The sequence below is a fragment of the Mobula hypostoma genome, chromosome 12 (genome assembly GCF_963921235.1).
Source record: "Mobula hypostoma chromosome 12, sMobHyp1.1, whole genome shotgun sequence".
Lineage (NCBI taxonomy): Eukaryota > Metazoa > Chordata > Chondrichthyes > Myliobatiformes > Myliobatidae > Mobula > Mobula hypostoma.
In genome coordinates, this window is record NC_086108.1 from 93,485,519 (window position 1) to 93,504,037 (window position 18,519).

The 18,519-nt window shown below is 42.4% G+C and overlaps 1 protein-coding gene across 1 annotated transcript in view; it reads left to right on the forward strand.

The window, feature by feature from the left end:
• The first annotated feature begins 2,120 nt into the window (after positions 1-2,120).
• The window catches only part of LOC134355002 (rho GTPase-activating protein 29-like), a 73,287-nt gene continuing 56,888 nt past the window's right edge, over positions 2,121-18,519 (forward strand). The window contains exons 1-2 of the mRNA XM_063064620.1: positions 2,121-2,426; positions 4,678-5,023. Of these exons, the coding sequence (XP_062920690.1) occupies positions 4,765-5,023 (259 nt within the window). The 5' untranslated portion in view covers positions 2,121-2,426; positions 4,678-4,764. The remainder of the gene's footprint in view (positions 2,427-4,677; positions 5,024-18,519) is intronic.

The following is an 18,519-nucleotide window of genomic DNA, read 5'->3' on the forward strand; positions in this document are numbered from 1 at the left end:
TGTCTGACAGGGAAAAGAGCAAACACACCGACAATTTGGGACATGTCTAAAAAATGCTCTAAACTCAGTAAAGTATATTATGTACATTGTACATTCAGTTATTTTTGCTCATCAGGGTGAGCAAGGTTTCTGCATGCAGTGGAAGTTTTCTAATTGAGCGTGTCAAATTCAGCATCATTCACTCTCAATTCTGTGTAATAGTGTTCACTGAAAGCCATGTCTCAGCCTCCAGGCACCACAGAGTGAGCAAGTATGTTGACAGTTTCCATTTTCTACACCTACAGTGTATGGCTGTTATTGCAAAGTTGGTGGCATGAATGATTTCCCCTGCGGGGACCTGACAGGGGCAGGACTGAGACACGAGAAACTTCAGATGCTGGAACTGAGACGGGATTGAAATGTAGTTTCCATAGTTTCCCTTCATCCCATCATTCTAGGTTGATTCCAACCCAGTTCAAATGTCTTGAACACCAGCTTTTAATTATCTATCCAGTTCTCCAGAATTGTTTCCTCTTTCTTGCTGAACAATATTCACACTTCAAGGCATATTGTCTGGTTCTGTGAATCTGCAGAGGATTATAGGGAAAAGAAATATTTTAATGTAGTTAGAAGACAACAACATCTGGTCAATGGGAAAAAATGAAGATTTCAATATTTGTTTAAAGAACAAAAACATATTCATAACGTTAATCATTTTTAAAAATTTGCTCCCACAATTTATAACCTGCTCTTTGGATCTATTACAGATTACACCATATTCTCAATTATTGCAAACTTTTATCATGACCTTGACTGAGCCAAATTGTAATTTTTGCTTTTTTGTCTAAATCGAATATTCACACAAATTTGTTGTTTGAATATGGGAATATTGCCTCCAGAGTAATTCCCCAATTACTTTATGTCGATGAGTATTTTTTAAAGTAACATGTAAATAAGCTGTTAATAAATGCTATTAAAAGACTGAAAAAATCTTTAAGGACATCGACTTTTTCTTACCTCTGGAACCAGAAACGTATCAAAAGACCTTTAGTTTCATGTCGTCTTGCAGAACAGTATATTAGTGTTCCATAAACTCGGATACTTACCTCAGGTATGTGAATTGCAAACATGTTTATCTTAATTTGCGTTTCAGGATATTTGGAATACTCGACTAGACCAATAAAAAAACTTAAGTTAATCTTTCATCTCAGAGACCTGAAGGCTTGACGTCGGTAAAAGGAAAAACTACTGTTGGTGATCTTGTTACAAGAAAAATTTTGGAATATTTTAATCACCAAGTATCAAAGAAAAAATCCTTAATAATCCTTCCACACACAAAAAAAATCTTCATTTTATACTAAGATGTTCCACCTATTATAATTATTTTTCTTTTTCTCACCTCTAGGGGCAAATACTTTCCTCAATGTCAGTATTAGATGTAATAAGAAATGTCTAGTGATTACTTCCAGCTTGGTTTTTACTTTTGTCCTCCCCTCCCCAACAGCGTGAGCTTGTGAGGCACAAGTCCACGCGTAAAAAAATATTTCTCAGGGCTTTTCTCAGGGACGTGCAAATGTACAAATCAGTACATTTGAAGAGAAACTATGGAAACTACATTCGGGTCATTTCAATCCCGTCTCAGTTCCAACATCTGAAGTTTCTTGTGCCTAAATTACTCTCACTACCAAGCCTTGTGAGTAAATGTGACAGGGGCTTATTTATCATTCGTGTTGCTGTAAACCCTGGATCACCGCCGCACTTCCGTGGAGCAACATGCTAGAGGAACTCAGGCAGCTTCTACGGAGAGAAATGAACAGCCGAATGTTTGCCCAGAGCTTTCATCAGGTTCCTCCAGTATTTTTGTGTGTGTTGCTCCAAATTTCCAGCATCTGCAGTCTCTCGTGTCTCCAATACTTCCGTGAATGTTAGGATGTGTAAGTGTTAAATATCCATGCATGCAAGCAAGAAGGGCTGGCAGAAGATAAAACAGCTCATTTATTTCCACTGAACTGCTTGGCCAGTGCAGTTTTCCTCTAAAGCTCGCATTTTGATTGGATTTCATCACTCGGACGTTGACGTACTCAAAAATTTTCCACTGGATTAGAAAAAAATCTCAGCAGCCCACCCCTCAAATGCCAATGCAACCCGATCCCTCTCCCTTCACCTGTTACGGCTGCACCAGATTTCTGCCCCGGGCGGGGGGAGGAGGGAGCGGCGCTCGGCCAATCGGCTGCCCGAGCTGAGGTCACGCGGGGGCGAGGCGGGCGCTGGGCAAGTGGTGAAGGTAAACGGCGGCGGATGAGAGTTTTTCCTCCCCCTCCCCCGAGCAGCGACCAAGTGGCGAGACGTCAAGCGCTGCCTTTTGCAGCCTTGAAAGGATTCCGTAAAACAAAAGGGCGATGACAACCAAAACATTAGCGGGATCTAACCCCAGCTCGGTGAAGCGGGTGAGTGTTGATTTCTGCTGGCGGCGGGGGTACAGCTCGGCTCGGTTGTCCCGACCCCCAGGAGGGGATTTTCCCTTCCGCGCCGCGAACCGGGAGACTGGGATCCCTCCTGGAAGTGGTGGCGACGCGATTTGGAGCGGTGTGCTCGCCCTGCTGGTGTGAAGCAGAGAAAGTGACCGTTACTCGAGGCTCGTGGTGCGCGGCGCGGAGCGGAGCGGAGCCCAGCCCGGCGGGCGGCGTGCTCTCCTTCCGGTGGGCTTGCGGCGGCGGTGCGGGTTCCTACAGCGCTGGACCCTCTAACTCAACACCGGACCAACGCCTCCTCCTCCCCCCCCCCAACTTCCCTTCCACAACTCTCTACATCGGCGTCTACAACATTTCCGCCCCCTCACCACCACCACCTCCTTCCTTCCACAACTCTACACCAGCGCTTCAGCAGCCCTCCTCCCTAACTCTGTGCACCGGAGCGGCTGTAACACCCCCATCTCCCTTGCAAACCCTACACCGGCGCTTCCAAAAGTTCCAACAACTACCCCCACCCCCCCCCACCTTCCACAACTCTACACCGGCGCCTTCAACAGTCCTCTTCCCCAACACCCCCATCTCTCTTGCAAACTATACACTGGCGGCCCCCCCCCCCACTTTCCTTCCACAACTACCGGTGCCTTCGACAACCCTGTTCCCCAACACTGTGCATCTCCCTTGCAAAGTCTGTACATCGTGCCTCCAGCAGTCCTCTTCCCCTATTCTGTGCACCAGTGCCTCCAATACCCCCCTCCTGTCTTCCTCAGCTCTGTGACTGTCGCCTCCAACACCAGCACCCTCCCCAACTCTGCACCTGCGCCTCCAACACCGCACCCACACCTCCCTTCCCCAACTCGGTGCATATACAACTCCAACACCAAATTGCCACTTCCCTAAATCGGTGCTGGTGCTCCTCCCATTGCAGCAACTTTTCTTGACGTCCCCCCCCCCCCAGCCAATTCTCTGCACCATGATACTGAACTCTTAGAGTGAGGTAGATCCCTTGCACACTTTATCTTTTAGGACCATTGTCCACTTCATCACTGTCAGCCCCTTATTTCTCTTGTCTTCCATGTTTGATCTGAGAATGCAATGGAGCTTTTGCTGCTTGGGCCACTCGTAATGTTTTATCGTCAAATTGTCCAGAAGGTGTGTCAGCAACAATAGTCAGATGAACTGGGCGTAGGTTATCTAATTAAGGAATGCAAGTATTCACTGCACAGATTACATGTATCATGAGTAGAGTTTTTCACTAGGTGCTTTTAAAAAAAACCTGGTCTACGCTTGTTCCTGCCATTTTGACCCAGTTTATCTTTTGTTGCATACTAGCAAAGAAAATTGTTCGTATGGTTGTCACAAACATTTGATTTCTAAAGCAGCTTTCTTTTCAGAAATTTGACTGTAATGTAATTTATCAACCTGTTTTTATGAATAATACAAGTTTTGTCTATTAAACTTGTGAGGCAATACTGGTAAAACGTGCTCTGTAAAAGCTGAAGTTTACTAATCTATGTTCTCAGCACAAAACAGGAAAGTCTCTTGCAACAGATTATTATGTTGATGTGGGTTACCACTTCAGAAAGAAAGAGTTGAAGGTTATGCTATTTCTATGAGGTATTTTTCTGCATCAATTTAAATGAGTTTCACATGTTCTCTTTACATTGTTTTTATAATCTGCTTTGGTTTTCCTCCATTCCATGTTACAGAAATGTAGATAAATCCATTGACTCTCACACTTGTATGTAAATTATTTCTCAGATAATGGTTTAATCTTAATTCTGGTGACTGTAGCAGTACTGTATTTTGCCTTTGGGGACAAAATGGGTAATAGGTGGGAATTTGGGTCTATTGGGACTTTCAGCTTTGCTCCCTTTTGCGAAATGATCGAAAAGATTGTGCTGTTGAATATCTTTTAGAGCATCCAGAGAATGGCAGGTAGTGTAGCTGACAGGTGACTTGAATCATTAATTTAAGCAACAAGACTGTTGTGCTGAAACTCACTCAAAGATTTATGAATAACATTTTAATGAAGCAATTATGTGTGAGAGAAAATAATTTCAACTCCTATTTGATAATTTTTATTTGTGTTTTTGCCATGTTTTGCAACTATATGACTACAAGGTATGGTTTGGATCATGTTGGGATTCAATGAAACTAACTTCCCAATAAAATGTTTTGAGGTTATCTTCAGTACATTACTAAATGTTTTTTTCTATTCTCTTCATAGGGTCTGTCGTCCTAAACTTTTGCAAATGGTCTTTTAGCCCGGACTTCAGATCATACTGAGAAATTTGCAAGCATCGCAACAGCTGGGATGTTGCGACAGACTGGAAGTAATAAACGTGGTTTAGGTTTCTCCCGTTTATCCAGTTCAAATTTCTTTGTGTTGCCCAGCTCAGGAAACTGGAGTATGGGCCGAAGTGTCAAGAGTGGTTCTGTCAGCAGCATCAGCTCTAACTCAGACTGTTATGACAATCCAGTTGTGGATCCAGAATACATAATGCAGTTGGTGAATGATGTCAGGAAGTTTGCAGATGTACTGGAGCATTTGAAAGAAGCCTTTCTTTCAGGAGGTAGGTTATTTATTTAATGTTCATCCGTGAATTTCCTGTGAATAAGCTTGCTTTAATGATTTGAAGCAAGCAGTATAGAAATAGTGACAACTTTGGAAGTAGCAACTCAACCAAAGCCAAAATACTGCTTAAGTTGTTACTTGTGTTCTTGTACAGAGAAACCTTTCCCTAAAGCAAAATGTTCCTTTAGCCTTGTAGATGCTTTGATCATTCAACTTGTCACCATTCATAAAATTAACTCGTTATTTGTTCAATCCCTGGATATGGGCTTTACTGAAAGAGTCACATTCCTAGATGCCTTGAGAAGGAGGGGTTTTGAACCACAGAAGTTTCTTAAGTGGTGAAGGTGGCTCCCACTGTGTTGTTGCCAAGAAATTTTGAGGTATTTTGTTCAGCAGTGATTGAAGAATGCTGATTAAATGTTCAGATCTGAATGGTATGGGTTTTGGGAGCCAGAGCACCATTTGTGTATGTTTTAAAATGTAATGGATGTTGTGAACTTTGACTGCGTTACCCGAATAATGTGCAGTATACAGGTGTCCCCCGCTTTTCGAACATTCGCTTAACGGAACCTCACTGTTACAAAAGACCTACATTAGTTCCCTGTTTTCGCTAACAGAAGGTGTTTTCACCGTTACGAAAGAAGGCAGCACGCGCCCCGAGCAGCCGCTCACCCCCGGATTCGGAACGGCATTCTCGCCGGCATTGCTTAAACACGTTCCTGTGAGCAGCCGTTTGTAAGATGAGTTCTAAGGTATCGGAAAAGCCTAAAAGAGCTCGTAAGGGTGTTACACTTAGTGTAAAACTAGACATAATAAAGCGTTTTGATCGTGGTGAACGAAGTAAGGACAAATTGAGTTTGGCTTGTGGAAGTTGACGAAGATGATGTTGAAGAGGTTTTGACATCCCATGACCAAGAACTGATAGATGAAGAGCTGATGCAATTGGAAGAGGAAAGGATAACAATCGAAACCGAATGCAGTAACGAACGGGCCGCGGACAGATACCGATTTGCGGAGAATGCAGCGGTGACTGGAACGCACTCAGCACATCTTTAAGAAAAAAACCGAAATAAACATGCTAATTAATTAGGTGCCGCCCGGCACATAATTGTCAGCCCAAATCAGAGGCGACGCAATCGCCTCTGATCTGGGCCAACATTTACGTGCCGGGTGGCACCTAATTAATTAGCTTGTTTATTTCGGCTTTTTTCTTAAAGATGTGCTGGATGCGTCCCGGCCACCGCTGCACCCCTGCATGCTTTGCGAATCGGTATCGGTCGGCAGCCCGGAGGGTGGGGGCCACTGCACCACCCAAACTCTGACGACTCAGTCTAAGACACCATCATCAGTGTGCTTGGCAAGCTGTCTTCCCAATTCCCGTAAATGATACTACACTGTACATACATTATTTCTACTTTATATCGGCTGTATATTTTTACATGTTATTTGGTATGATTTGGCAGCTTCATAGCTTAAAGGTTACTGGAGAGCGCTTGAGTGAGATTTTCTGCCGAGAGCACTTGCACCGTGTTTGTGCCGATGGCACTTGCGCCGTGATTTTGCCAACAGCACTTGCGTGAGATTTTCGCTACGGTGGACAGTGCGGCCATGATTGTGGAAAAGTATTTCTACTTTATATAGACCGTGTATTTATCATATCATATTCCTCCTTTTACTACATGTTACTGTTATTTTAGGTTTTATGTGTTATTTGGCATGATTTGGTAGGTTATTTTTGGGTCTGCGAATGCTCACAAATTTTTCCCATATAAATAAATGGTAATTGCTTCTTCGCTTTACGACATTCCGGCTTACGAACCGTTTCATAGGAACGCTGTACCTTCGGATGGTACGGGAAACCTGTATTTCAATTCAGTAATATGAGTGAAAAGAGCAGAAAAGAATACAGGTGAATGAATAGCTTTTGTTTTTGGTGATTTTAAAGTTGAGATCCCATTCATTTGGGTAATGGAAATCGTCGTTGCATACTTGTGTGCAGAGATTGTGCAATACTTGAAATAGATCATCTTTCCCATTTTGGGCAACCGCTGTCAATTCCTTCCTGTCCCTTAACTCACTTCTTAACACACCAAACTGTGTTTCCACCATGTTTGTCGTATAAAATTGATATAGACTTCCTCTCTTACCTAGTTCCAGGCCTCTGATCCTTGACAGAGGACACTCTCCTGCCCAATTCTCCTGTGGTCCCATATCCCACTGCATCCCTGTCACCACTCCTGACTTTTCTCTTTCCCCTCTCTCCTTTTCCCCACTTCTGATTCCAAGCTTCAGTCCAGCTCCAACCCTTGCTATCTCTTTACTATCCCTGCCTGCCTGTGATGCTGAACAGTCAATCCTCAGCAAAGACTTCCCTTTTAGATCTTTGTGACCGTACCTCCTGCAAATTGGTGAAACCAAGAGTGAACTAGGCAGCTGTTTTGGAGAGCACCTGTACCCTATCCATAACGGCCATCTTGACATTCCAGTTGTTGGTTTGTTGGAAGTTGTTTTAACATTTTCTCACACCTGTACCAACCTGTTTGTCTTCTGCCACAGAGTTCGAGGATAGATGGGAAGAACAACATCTTGTATTTGTCTCAGGTAGCTTGCAGTTACCTGAAATCAGAAAATTTGCATCCCTGTAGTCCCCTTCCCCACACACTCAATTATCCACCAGATTTTCTTCTCCCTTTGTTCACTTTTCCCATCCTTTCTGCTCATCTTGTTCTATCGGCCCATCTTCCCTTCTCCATCTCATTCCATCGATCACCTACTATTCTGTACTCCACCCCACCTATGTACTGGCCATCTTTCCTGGTGCAGAGCCTTGACCTGAAAAGTCAGATTACACCCTTTGCTTCCATAGATGTTGCTTGACCTGTTGAGTTCCTCCAACATCCTGTTTTGTTCCAAGTATAAAGGTTTGTTTGGTGTCGTGATTTTTTAAATTAAAATTCCTATACCCATTAAAATAAGCAGGTAATAGTAATGCCAAACATCATAATTTTGCAATAAGGAATTGCAAAACATCAACTTTAAAGAAATAATAAAAATAATTTAGCACTCCCATCTTCCCCCCTCCCCACCCCCTACTTTTACTGCTATTGCTTTCCTCTTTCTTATTTCTGGTGATCATTAACATGTTTAACAGTTTCTTTCCATAACTGCTGCTTGCAAGATTGTTTCCAACATATTCTGTTTTTATTTCTAATTGCCAGCATCTGCAGTTTTTTGATTTCCAGAAATCCCCTAGTTTCCCAGTAAATATAACATAATAACTGAGATTGGATAGCCCTGGGGAGAGTTGATCATGGTGTTCATTTATCGTGTCTACAAGAAAAGAATCTTTCTTTTTTGCTATTATATCACTCTTTCCAGCAAGCTTTCCAACCATGAACTAAACTACCTCTTCTGAATCGTACAGAATGCCTTATGCGTTTGTAGGTTCTTCCACTCTTCCCCAATGCTGTTTCTTGACTTCGAATTTAAATATCTATATTTTTGCTTCTGCTCTGACGCTGGTTTAGTGTACACAAGCAGGTATTATATATGTAATCTCAGCAGTGGGTGTTTAACTTATCTATATTTCAGCAGAATAGGAATGCAAAATTTGCCCTTGGTTGTGTATTTAATGAGTTTGCTCACCTAGTTCTCTTGGGAAATTAATGATACTATAAAATATCCAAAAGCCTGTGTGGCGTAACATAGAATTGTTCTGCCACAATGGTACCATTTAGCCCATCAAATGTATGTCACTTGTTTCAAAGCAATCTGTTCAGATCCATTCCTTGCTATTTTCCTATAACCCTTCAAGCTGATTTCCCCCACTGCCTGCCAAACCAGTTCCCATTTGAAAGTATTGAAATTTGAAAGATTGGCAATATTGGCGCCACACTTAATCAGTAAGTTTTAGATCAATATTGCTTTGCATTCTTAAAATGGTTTTTGCTTGCGTTCTCCCTGCAGTTTTTCACTACTTTCCAAATCCTTGGATTACTGGCTAAACTTCACATGATCTTGTATAGCACCATCAAATAACCTTCCAGTTTATTTGCTAAAATTGAAGCAATTCTGGTTTCTTCAGCTTCAGTTTTTATCTAGAATATCTCAAATCTGGTACTAAATCTCATAAATCCATTTTTATTACCCTCTAAGGCATTCATGTAATTCTGAAAGTCAAAGCAAGACACACAAAATACTGATGGAACTCAGCAAATCGGGCAGCATCCATGGAAATGAATAAACAGTCAACATTTCAGGCCAAAACCTTCCATCAGGACTGGAAAGGAAGTTGGGGAAGAAGCCAGAATAAGAAGGTGGGGGGGGGGAAGAGGACAAATTAGAAGATGATAGGTGAAACCGGGGTGGGGTGAAGTAAGAAACTGGAAGGCAATATGTTAAAAAGGTTGAGGAAATAATTCTGGAACCTTATGAACACTGAGAAAGAAAGGAAGAGTGTAGATTTTTGACAGATTATAAGAAATCTTGACAGGTTAGAAATGAATAGATTGTAGATAAAATTAAGGATTATGAATTTTATTTTAATATTTGCTGAACTAATTTAAAGCAAAGTATAAATCATAAACCTCTCCCTAGGTAATTGTTACATTCATTCAAAACATAACCTGTTTTTTCCTCTTGATCTCTGATGCTGTGCATTTCCTGGTTAAAAATATGTTCTGCTTTCTTAAATTACTGGCACAGAACACAAAGATGATTACACTTCTTCCCATGTAGTAGGATTCATAACAAATGTTACAAATGTCACAATGCCACAGTAGTACAGTTAAGAGCTATTGTCTTGCAGCTGCAGTGCTGAAGTCTGGTGTGTGTGTGTAGTTTGCATGTTCTTCCTGTGACTGCTTGAGCTTCTTGTAGGTGTTCTGGTTAACTTCTACATTCCAAAAATATGCCTGTGTAAATAGTCCCTACCGTGTAGCATGTGGTAGAATATATTGGGATTAATATAGTATTGGTGTATATGTTTGCTTGATGTGAACTTGGATAGGCTAGAGTTGTGTAATTCTTATGAACACTCTTTTGGGAATGCTTCATTATGGTCTGTGTCATTTCAGAATTGTTTCAACAATCGTGTTATTATCTGTAAAATTGCATCCCTCTGTAGAGCACATCAGCTAAGTCTTTGCATTCCTGTTTACTCCCCATGGTACACAATTGGAATTCCAAAGAAGTGTTTTAATTGCTTTGTTCCTGATTCAATTCCTGACTGCTGTGTTGTTGCTTCACTGTCATCTGGGTGTTTTTAGCATATCTTAGGTAATGTTAATTACTTTTTAATATTACTTCAAAGTTGAAATGTTTTAAAGCTTTACCTCTGCATATTTAATTGCCTTAGTTCTCTGGTGTTCTCATTTGTAAACTCCTTTCAGAGAATTAACCACATTGACAGGTTCTTCACAGCAACACAGAAGTTCAGATAATACAATATGTAATAGAATTTATATTGTTGTATTCCATTCTGCCCATTGAATCTTTGCTGCATCCCAGGGCAATCACATTTAGCCATTTTCCCCTTGTTTCCCTGTGACCTTCCTGATTCTGACTATCTGTATACACCAGGGTTAACTTAACAGTGGTTAATTAATCTACCATTGCATCTTTGGAATGTGGCGGGGGGGAAGCTATAGCTTCCTGGGAAAACCTATGTGGTCACAGTGAGAATGTGCAAATTTTAAACCTTTTGCCAAATGATTATTATGAGCCTATTACAGCTCGGGGTGTTCAAGTGTTCAATTTTGGTGCTGTCTACAAGGAGTTTGCACATTCTCTGAACCATGTGGGTTTCCTCCAGGTGCTCTGGTCTCTTCCCACAATCCAAAGATAGGTTGATTGATCATTGTAAATTGTTCTGTGATTAAGCTAGAGTTAAATAGGTGGGCAACAAGGTGGTGCTGTATCTCAAAATAAATTAGCATTTTGACTTTTTGTATCACTTTGTAAGATCTTACTGTGCTACTAGCTTTACCTGTGCTGATGTAATTGTACAGTGGAGAGCATTCTAACTGGCTGCATCACCGTCTGGTATGGGGGAGGAGGGGGGAGACACTGCACAGGATCGAAATAAGGTGCCTAAAGTTGTAAACTCAGTCAGCTTCATCATGGGCACTAGTCTCCCCAGCATCCAGGATATCTTCAAGGAACAATACCGCCTAAAGGCTGTATCCACCATTAAGGAATCCAGTCACCCAGGACATGCCCTTTTCTCATTGATGCCATCAGGGAGGAGGTGCAGGAGCCTGAAGGCACACATTCAATGATTCAGGAATAGCTTCTTCTCTGCCATCAGATTTTTGAATAGATATTGAACCTATGAATACCACCCTTCTGCTTTTTTTTCCTCTTTTTGAACTACATGTTTAATTTAACACACATATACATATTCTGTAATATATCATTATTTATGCAGTGTACTGCTGTAATATAACAACAAATTTCATGGCATATGCCAGGGGTAATAATTCTGATTCACAGTATTTGGTTTTGTGGTGTTTTGGAATGCCTAGATCTGTCACTTGTATAGTTTCTATGTTGAAGCTTATGCTTTTGAAAAATATATTCTTGGGATTTGGAAGAACTTCATTTAATAAGCATTTGTTATTAACTTGTAGAATGTAGTTGGGGACTTTTGACGATATATTATTGCAGTGTTCTTCCACTATGCCTTTCCACGATTTTGACATGGAGAAAATGAAGTATCTACATCGCAATACTAATCCCACAATATCAGACAGACCTCCACAGCAGTTTTGTGGGTTGTCCAAAGAGTCTGGGTCTTGATGCTTTGTTTCCCTCTTGGCTATTCCCACATCTCAGATCAATTGTTTGAGGAAGGGCCCTAGCCATGATCTGTACTAATTTACATAATGCACAAAAGTACTTCTGTGTAACAGAGTTTAAGGTTAATTTTGCTTTATGTGGCAAAACTTTGAAATTTATAGTATTTAATTTGTCACATTTTTCATGTTCATCACCAGTAATGTTGCACTTGGTAGTGCCAAAATGTTAAAAATCAGTTAATATTTTAGATAATTTTACTAAATTAAATATTATAGGAACATAAACATAGTTTGGCCAAACAACAGGAATTCTGCAGATGCTGGAAATTCAAGCAACACACATCAAAGTTGCTGCTGAACGCAGCAGGCCAGGCAGCATCTGTAGGAAGAGATGCAGTCGATGTTTCAGGCCGAGACCCTTCGTCAGGACTAACTGAAGGAAGAGTGAGTAAGGGATTTGAAAGTTGGAGGGGGACGGGGAGATCCAAAATGATAGGAGGAGACAGGAGGGGGAGGGATAGAGCCAAGAGCTGGACAGGTGATAGGCAAAAGGGGATACGAGAGGATCATGGGACAGGAGGTCTGGGAAGAAAGACCCGGGGGGGGGGGTACCCAGAGGATGGGCAAGAGGTATATTCAGAGGGACAGAGGGAGAAAAAGGAGAGTGAGAGAAAGAATGTGTGTGTAAAAATAAGTAACAGATGGGGTACGAGGGGGAGGTGGGGCCTTAGCGGAAGTCAGAGAAGTCGATGTTCATGCCATCAGGTTGGAGGCTACCCAGACGGAATATAAGGTGTTGTTCCTCCAACCTGAGTGTGGCTTCATCTTTACAGTAGAGGAGGCCGTGGATAGACATGTCAGAATGGGAATGGGATGTGGAATTAAAATGTGTGGCCACTGGGAGATCCTGCTTTCTCTGGCGGACAGAGCGTAGATGTTCAGCAAAGCGGTCTCCCAGTCTGCGTCGGGTCTCGCCAATATATAAAAGGCCACATCGGGAGCACCGGACGCAGTATATCACCCCAGTCGACTCACAGGTGAAGTGTTGCCTCACCTGGAAGGACTGTTTGGGGCCCTGAATGGTGGTAAGGGAGGAAGTGTAAGGGCATGTGTAGCACTTGTTCCGCTTACACGGATAAGTGCCAGGAGGGAGATCAGTGGGGAGGGATGGGGGGGATGAATGGACAAGGGAGTTGCGTAGGGAGCGATCCATGCAGAATGCAGAGAGAGGGGGGGAGGGAAAGATGTGCTTAGTGGTGGGATCCCGTTGGAGGTGGCGGAAATTACGGAGAATAATATGTTGGACCCGGAGGCTGGTGGGGTAGTAGGTGAGGACCAGGGGAACCCTATTCCTAGTGGAAATTCCTCCGTCTCTGCCGCATCTGCTCTCAGGATGAGGCTTTTCATTCTAGGACGAGGGAGATGTCTTCCTTTTTTAAAGAAAGGGGCTTCCCTTCCTCCACTATCAACTCTGCTCTTAAACACATCTCCCCCATTTCACGTACATCTGCTCTCACTCCATCCTCCCGCCACCCCACTAGGAATAGGGTTCCCCTGGTCCTCACCTACCACCCCACCAGCCTCCGGGTCCAACATATTATTCTCCGTAACTTCCGTCACCTCCAACGGGATCCCACCACTAAGCACATCTTTCCCTCCCCCTCTCTCTGCATTCCGCAGGGATCGCTCCCTACGCAACTCCCTTGTCCGTTTGTCCCCCCCATCTCTCCCCACTGATCTCCCTCCTGGCACTTATCCGTGTAAGCGGAACAAGTGCTACACATGCCCTTACACTTCCTCCCTTACTACCATTCGGGGCCCCAAACAGTCCTTCCAGGTGAGGCAACACTTCACCTGTGAGGTGGCTGGGGTGATATGCTGTGTCCGGTGCTCCCGATGTGGCCTTTTATATATTGGCGAGACCCGACGCAGACTGGGAGACCGCTTTGCTGAACATCTATGCTCTGTCCGCCAGAGAAAGCAGGATCTCCCAGTGGCCACACATTTTAATTCCATATCCCATTCCCATTCTGACATGTCTATCCACGGCCTCCTCTACTGTAAGGATGAAGCCACACTCAGGTTGGAGGAACAACACCTTATATTCCGTCTGGGTAGCCTCCAACCTGATGGCATGAACATCGACTTCTCTAACTTCCGCTAAGGCCCCACCTCCCCCTCGTACCCCATCCGCTTTTTATTTATATACACACATTCTTTCTCTCTTTCTCCTTTTTCTCCCTCTGTCCCTCTCACTTGGTTCCCCCCCCCCTTTTCTTTCTCCCCAGGCCTCCTGTCCCATGATCCTCTCGTATCCCCTTTTGCCTATCACCTGTCCAGCTCTTGGCTCTATCCCTCCCCCTCCTGTCTTCTCCTATCATTTCGGATCTCCCCCCCCCCTCCAACTTTCAAATCCCTTACTCACTCTTCCTTCAGTTAGTCCTGACGAAGGGTCTCGACCTGAAACGTCGACTGCGCCTCTTCCTACAGATGCTGCCTGGCCTGCTGCGTTCACCAGCAACTTTGATGTGTGTTGCCATAGTTTGGCCAAATTGTTTTTGAACTATTTAACTCTGAATGAGTAATTAGACGACATTGCTCACATAATTTGGTTTGAACTGTCACTTTTTGGCTAAATGAAAGGTATACCTGCGAAAGGGATATTGCTACCAAAAAAAATCTTTTAACTAATGTAATTTATTCCAACTTGGTGTTGAACAAAACCTTTAAAAGTTAAGCTTTATGGCCTAATCAAGTGCAGAAAGTTGAAATATAAAATCTAACTTCAGTGATGTTTTTTGAATGTTTACACTCAATTCTTTTTTCCCGAATGTGGACCCAAAACCTGCGTTTTGCCTTGTCTTGCTGTAATCCCACCTCATTTTTTCCAGTTTCTCACAAAATAGACAGGGCTTGCATTGTGGCAGGACTATATCACCTCAACCAATCACAGTCCAATTTTTCAGTCACTTGTCCATGCCTGGCTTTCAGCCTGGTGTATGTTGCTTTCTCCTCCTCTCTCCCTTCATAAACCTCAGGTCTTAAATCTTCATAAATTATAGGAAGAATAGACCAATGCATAATCTGGCAGAGCTATGAGGAATGACTCAGACAGCAAAGCAAACATAGACTCAATGAACTGAATGGCTTCTTTTGTAAGCAATTAAATATTCTATACATCTTGCTTTCAAGATTTTCATGAGATTTTTATGATTGTACAATCTGAAAAATATAGGCCCTACTTAGGTTTTCATGCTGAACTGAACTATGAAGAGTGTCTAACAATTGAATTATCTTCCTGTTTTAATTTTTTTGGTATGTTCTCACTGAACAATTTTTTGTGTCTTGAATGTGTAGGCATTGGGGCACATCTTTTACCTAATCTACTCCCACTTTAGGCAATTTCTCTGTTTTAACCCAGAGGAGAAGTAATGGTGGTTGTATATAATTTTTTTCAAATCAGAGTCTGAAGCCATGGATGAGAACCTAGAGATGGGGGCATTCCAATGGACTTCCTTTTCTTGAACTGGATAGTAAATATCACATGTTTGGGAGGTGCTTCTGAAGCTGTGATGAGTTGCTGCTGTATACTTTACAGATGGCCCATGCCACAGACACGGTGCACCAGAAGAAAATGAATGCTTAAAATAAAAGAAGGGATGTCATCAATCAGTTCTGGAATTGCACTCATCAGGCAGATGGAATATTCTATCAAAATTTTAGTTTTTACTTTTACAACTTCAGAATTAATTTGGCCAATCAGTTTCTGTCTGGTTTTGTCCAATAGCATTCTGCAGAGATGTGCTACTGAATGTTACAAGGATTGTTTGTACACCTATGCCTCTTGGAAATATCAAACAAAATCTGTTACTTATCAGCCATAGCTTGAAAGCTGCTTGTAGGCTTAGACTGTCATTTTCTGAGGAATTACAGTTAGAAGGATTATCTAGGTGATGATGGTAATTGAAGCAGCTGAAGATGGTTGGAACTAGGACATTTTTCTGTACAATATTACAATTTTTTTCATTTGGCTGCGATTGACATCCAAGAAGTAAGAAACACAACTGTCTTTTTGTGTTACATTCAGTGGATGATTTTCCCTTTGATTCGATTGGCTTCAATTTTGCTAAAGGTCCTTGGTGCAAAATTTGGTTAAATGCTGTCTTTTTCATTCTTCACCCCGGTATTTAAATTTTTTGATTATTTTTACCTCATAAGGCATATCACTGATTTAGGTCATTCTCCCCGTTGTTTCTGCTGGCTGATCAGGCTGATTCAATCAGGCTGATTTATTTCTCTTTCCCCCCCCCCCACCTCATTTTCCAGTCTTCTCCCTATAACCTTACTATCAACCTCCGCTTTAAATATGCGCAATGACTCGGCCTCTGCAACTGCCTGTGGGAATTAATTCCTCAACCTCTAGCTAAAGAAATTCCTCATCATCTCTCCATCCTCTGACTCCAGTAAGTACAGGGCCAGAGCCGTCAAACATTTCTCACATGTTAACATTCTCAACTCAGAATCAATCTTGTAAACCTCATCTGGATCCTCCAGCACATCGATCCTTAAATATGGGACCTCCTTAGTGCAAAAGGTTTAGGTGGGGCAGAATTTGTTGGGTGTGTCTGGAAAGGATTCCTGATGCAGTATATGGACAAGCTAACTAAAAGAAAGGCCATACTGGATCTAGTACAAGACAATGAACGTGGTCAGGTGATGGACCTCTCTATGGATGAGCATTTCAGAGCTCCCTAACCTTTAGCACAGCCATGGACAAAGATAAGAGCAGACAATATGGGAAAGTATCTAATTGGGGGAGGGCTAATTTCAAAGTTATTAGTCAGGAAATTGGGAGAGTAAATTCAGTATAAATATTCTCGGGGAAGTGCATAGCAGAAATGTGGTTGGTTTGGAACCACTTGCTTGAGGTTATGTGTAGGTTTATCCCCTGATACAAGGAAAGGATGGTACGATAAAGGAGTCACAGCTAATGATAAAGGTGGAACGTTTAGTTAAGAGGAAGAAGGACGTATATTTAAGTTTTACAAAGCAAAAATCAAGCAAGCCTCTTGAGAATTGTAAGGTATCAGACATCCTACCCTGCAAAAACTCATTTCAGGGAGGTAGCATCATCAATTTGCGGGAGACTTCCGGGAGAGGTGGGATGTCTGCAATAGAGTAGCTCCTTAACAGCTAGCCAGCTAGTTTAAATAACGTTAGCTATGCTAATGAACGACTGACACCTGTTAAACTCACCACGTCTTTTGCAGTCTTAACCCACCATGGGCAATAGAAAAGTCACTGTTGCAAATAGTGCAGCGAGCAACACTGTCATTATTTTTGACCCCTATTAGGCAGGGGTACACTTTAGTGTAGTCTGGGGTGACGTACGTTTTATATTTTCTTTTGGAACACTCTGCCACTCTGACTTTTTTTGGAACTCTCTCGCTCTTTCTTGCTCTCACCCTCTCTCGCGCTTGCTTTCATGCGCGCTCTCGCGCTCTCTCTCGTTGCTCTCACTCGCGCTGGCTTTCTTGCCCTTGCTCTCGCTCTCTTGCGCGCGTTCTCTTATGCTCGCACTCAAAAAAATCAATTTCTGGGATATTGTATATAATTTGCAGGCATCAGGGAGCCACTATTAATTTGTGGGAGACTCCCAGAACTTCTGGGAGAGGTAGGATATCTGAGGTATGCATGAAGGAGGTCACAAAAGAGACTGCATTGTCTATCCTCCTTGTTATTTCCTTAAGGTATTCCAACAGCTTTGTCGGGCATGATTTCCCCTAAAAGCTGATTTAGGCCTATTTTAACTTGTGCTTCCAAATACCCTGAAACCTCATCCATAATAATGGACTTTAAAATCTTACCAACTACTGAAGACAGGCTAATTAGCCCACGATCTCTTGTTTTTTGCCTCCCTCCCTTATAAGGAGGGAAAGAGAGAGTTTTTTTTCCCAGTTCTCTGGAACCATTCTGACTCTAGTGATTACTAAATAATCATGATTCTTAAATGATCACTACTGATGCTTCCACAGTCTTTTTAGCTACCAATTTCAGAACACAAGCCCATTTGGTCAGGTAAATTTCAGTTTCCCCAGCACCCTCTTAGTAATAAGAACTATGTTCACCTCTCTCCCTCTCTTCCCCCCCCCCCCCCCACAACGCTTAAATTTCTGGCACGTTGACGTCATCTACGGAGAAAACTGATGTAAAATAGTCATTTAGTTCATCCGCCATATCTGCCATTCTCCATTACTACCTCTCCAGCATCATTTTACACACTCCCATGTCCAGTCTTTCACTTTATATACAGTAGATTCTGGATTAATTGAGCCATTGGTTAATCAGGGCAGCCGCTTATTTGGGACAACTCTTAAAGAACAAAAACAATTTGAGAAAATAGCCAGGTTTCACTTCATTTATTTGGGATGCTGCCACTTAATTGGGACAGGAGACTTGCTGAACAGTTTCTAACTAGAGTCAGTCACTTGCACGTGTTTGTGTTCAAAAAGCAGTGATTTTTGCCACAGCAGACAATTCAGAACTGTTTTGCTCACTATGTATTCAAACATTCTAGGTTGCAGATACCAGAAATCGCCGGGAGTGAAAATGAAACTATTTCACTACTTCATCTGGTTAGGAACTATGAAGAATTTGAAAATGACAGTCACCTTAAATGTCACAATGAAAATGAAGA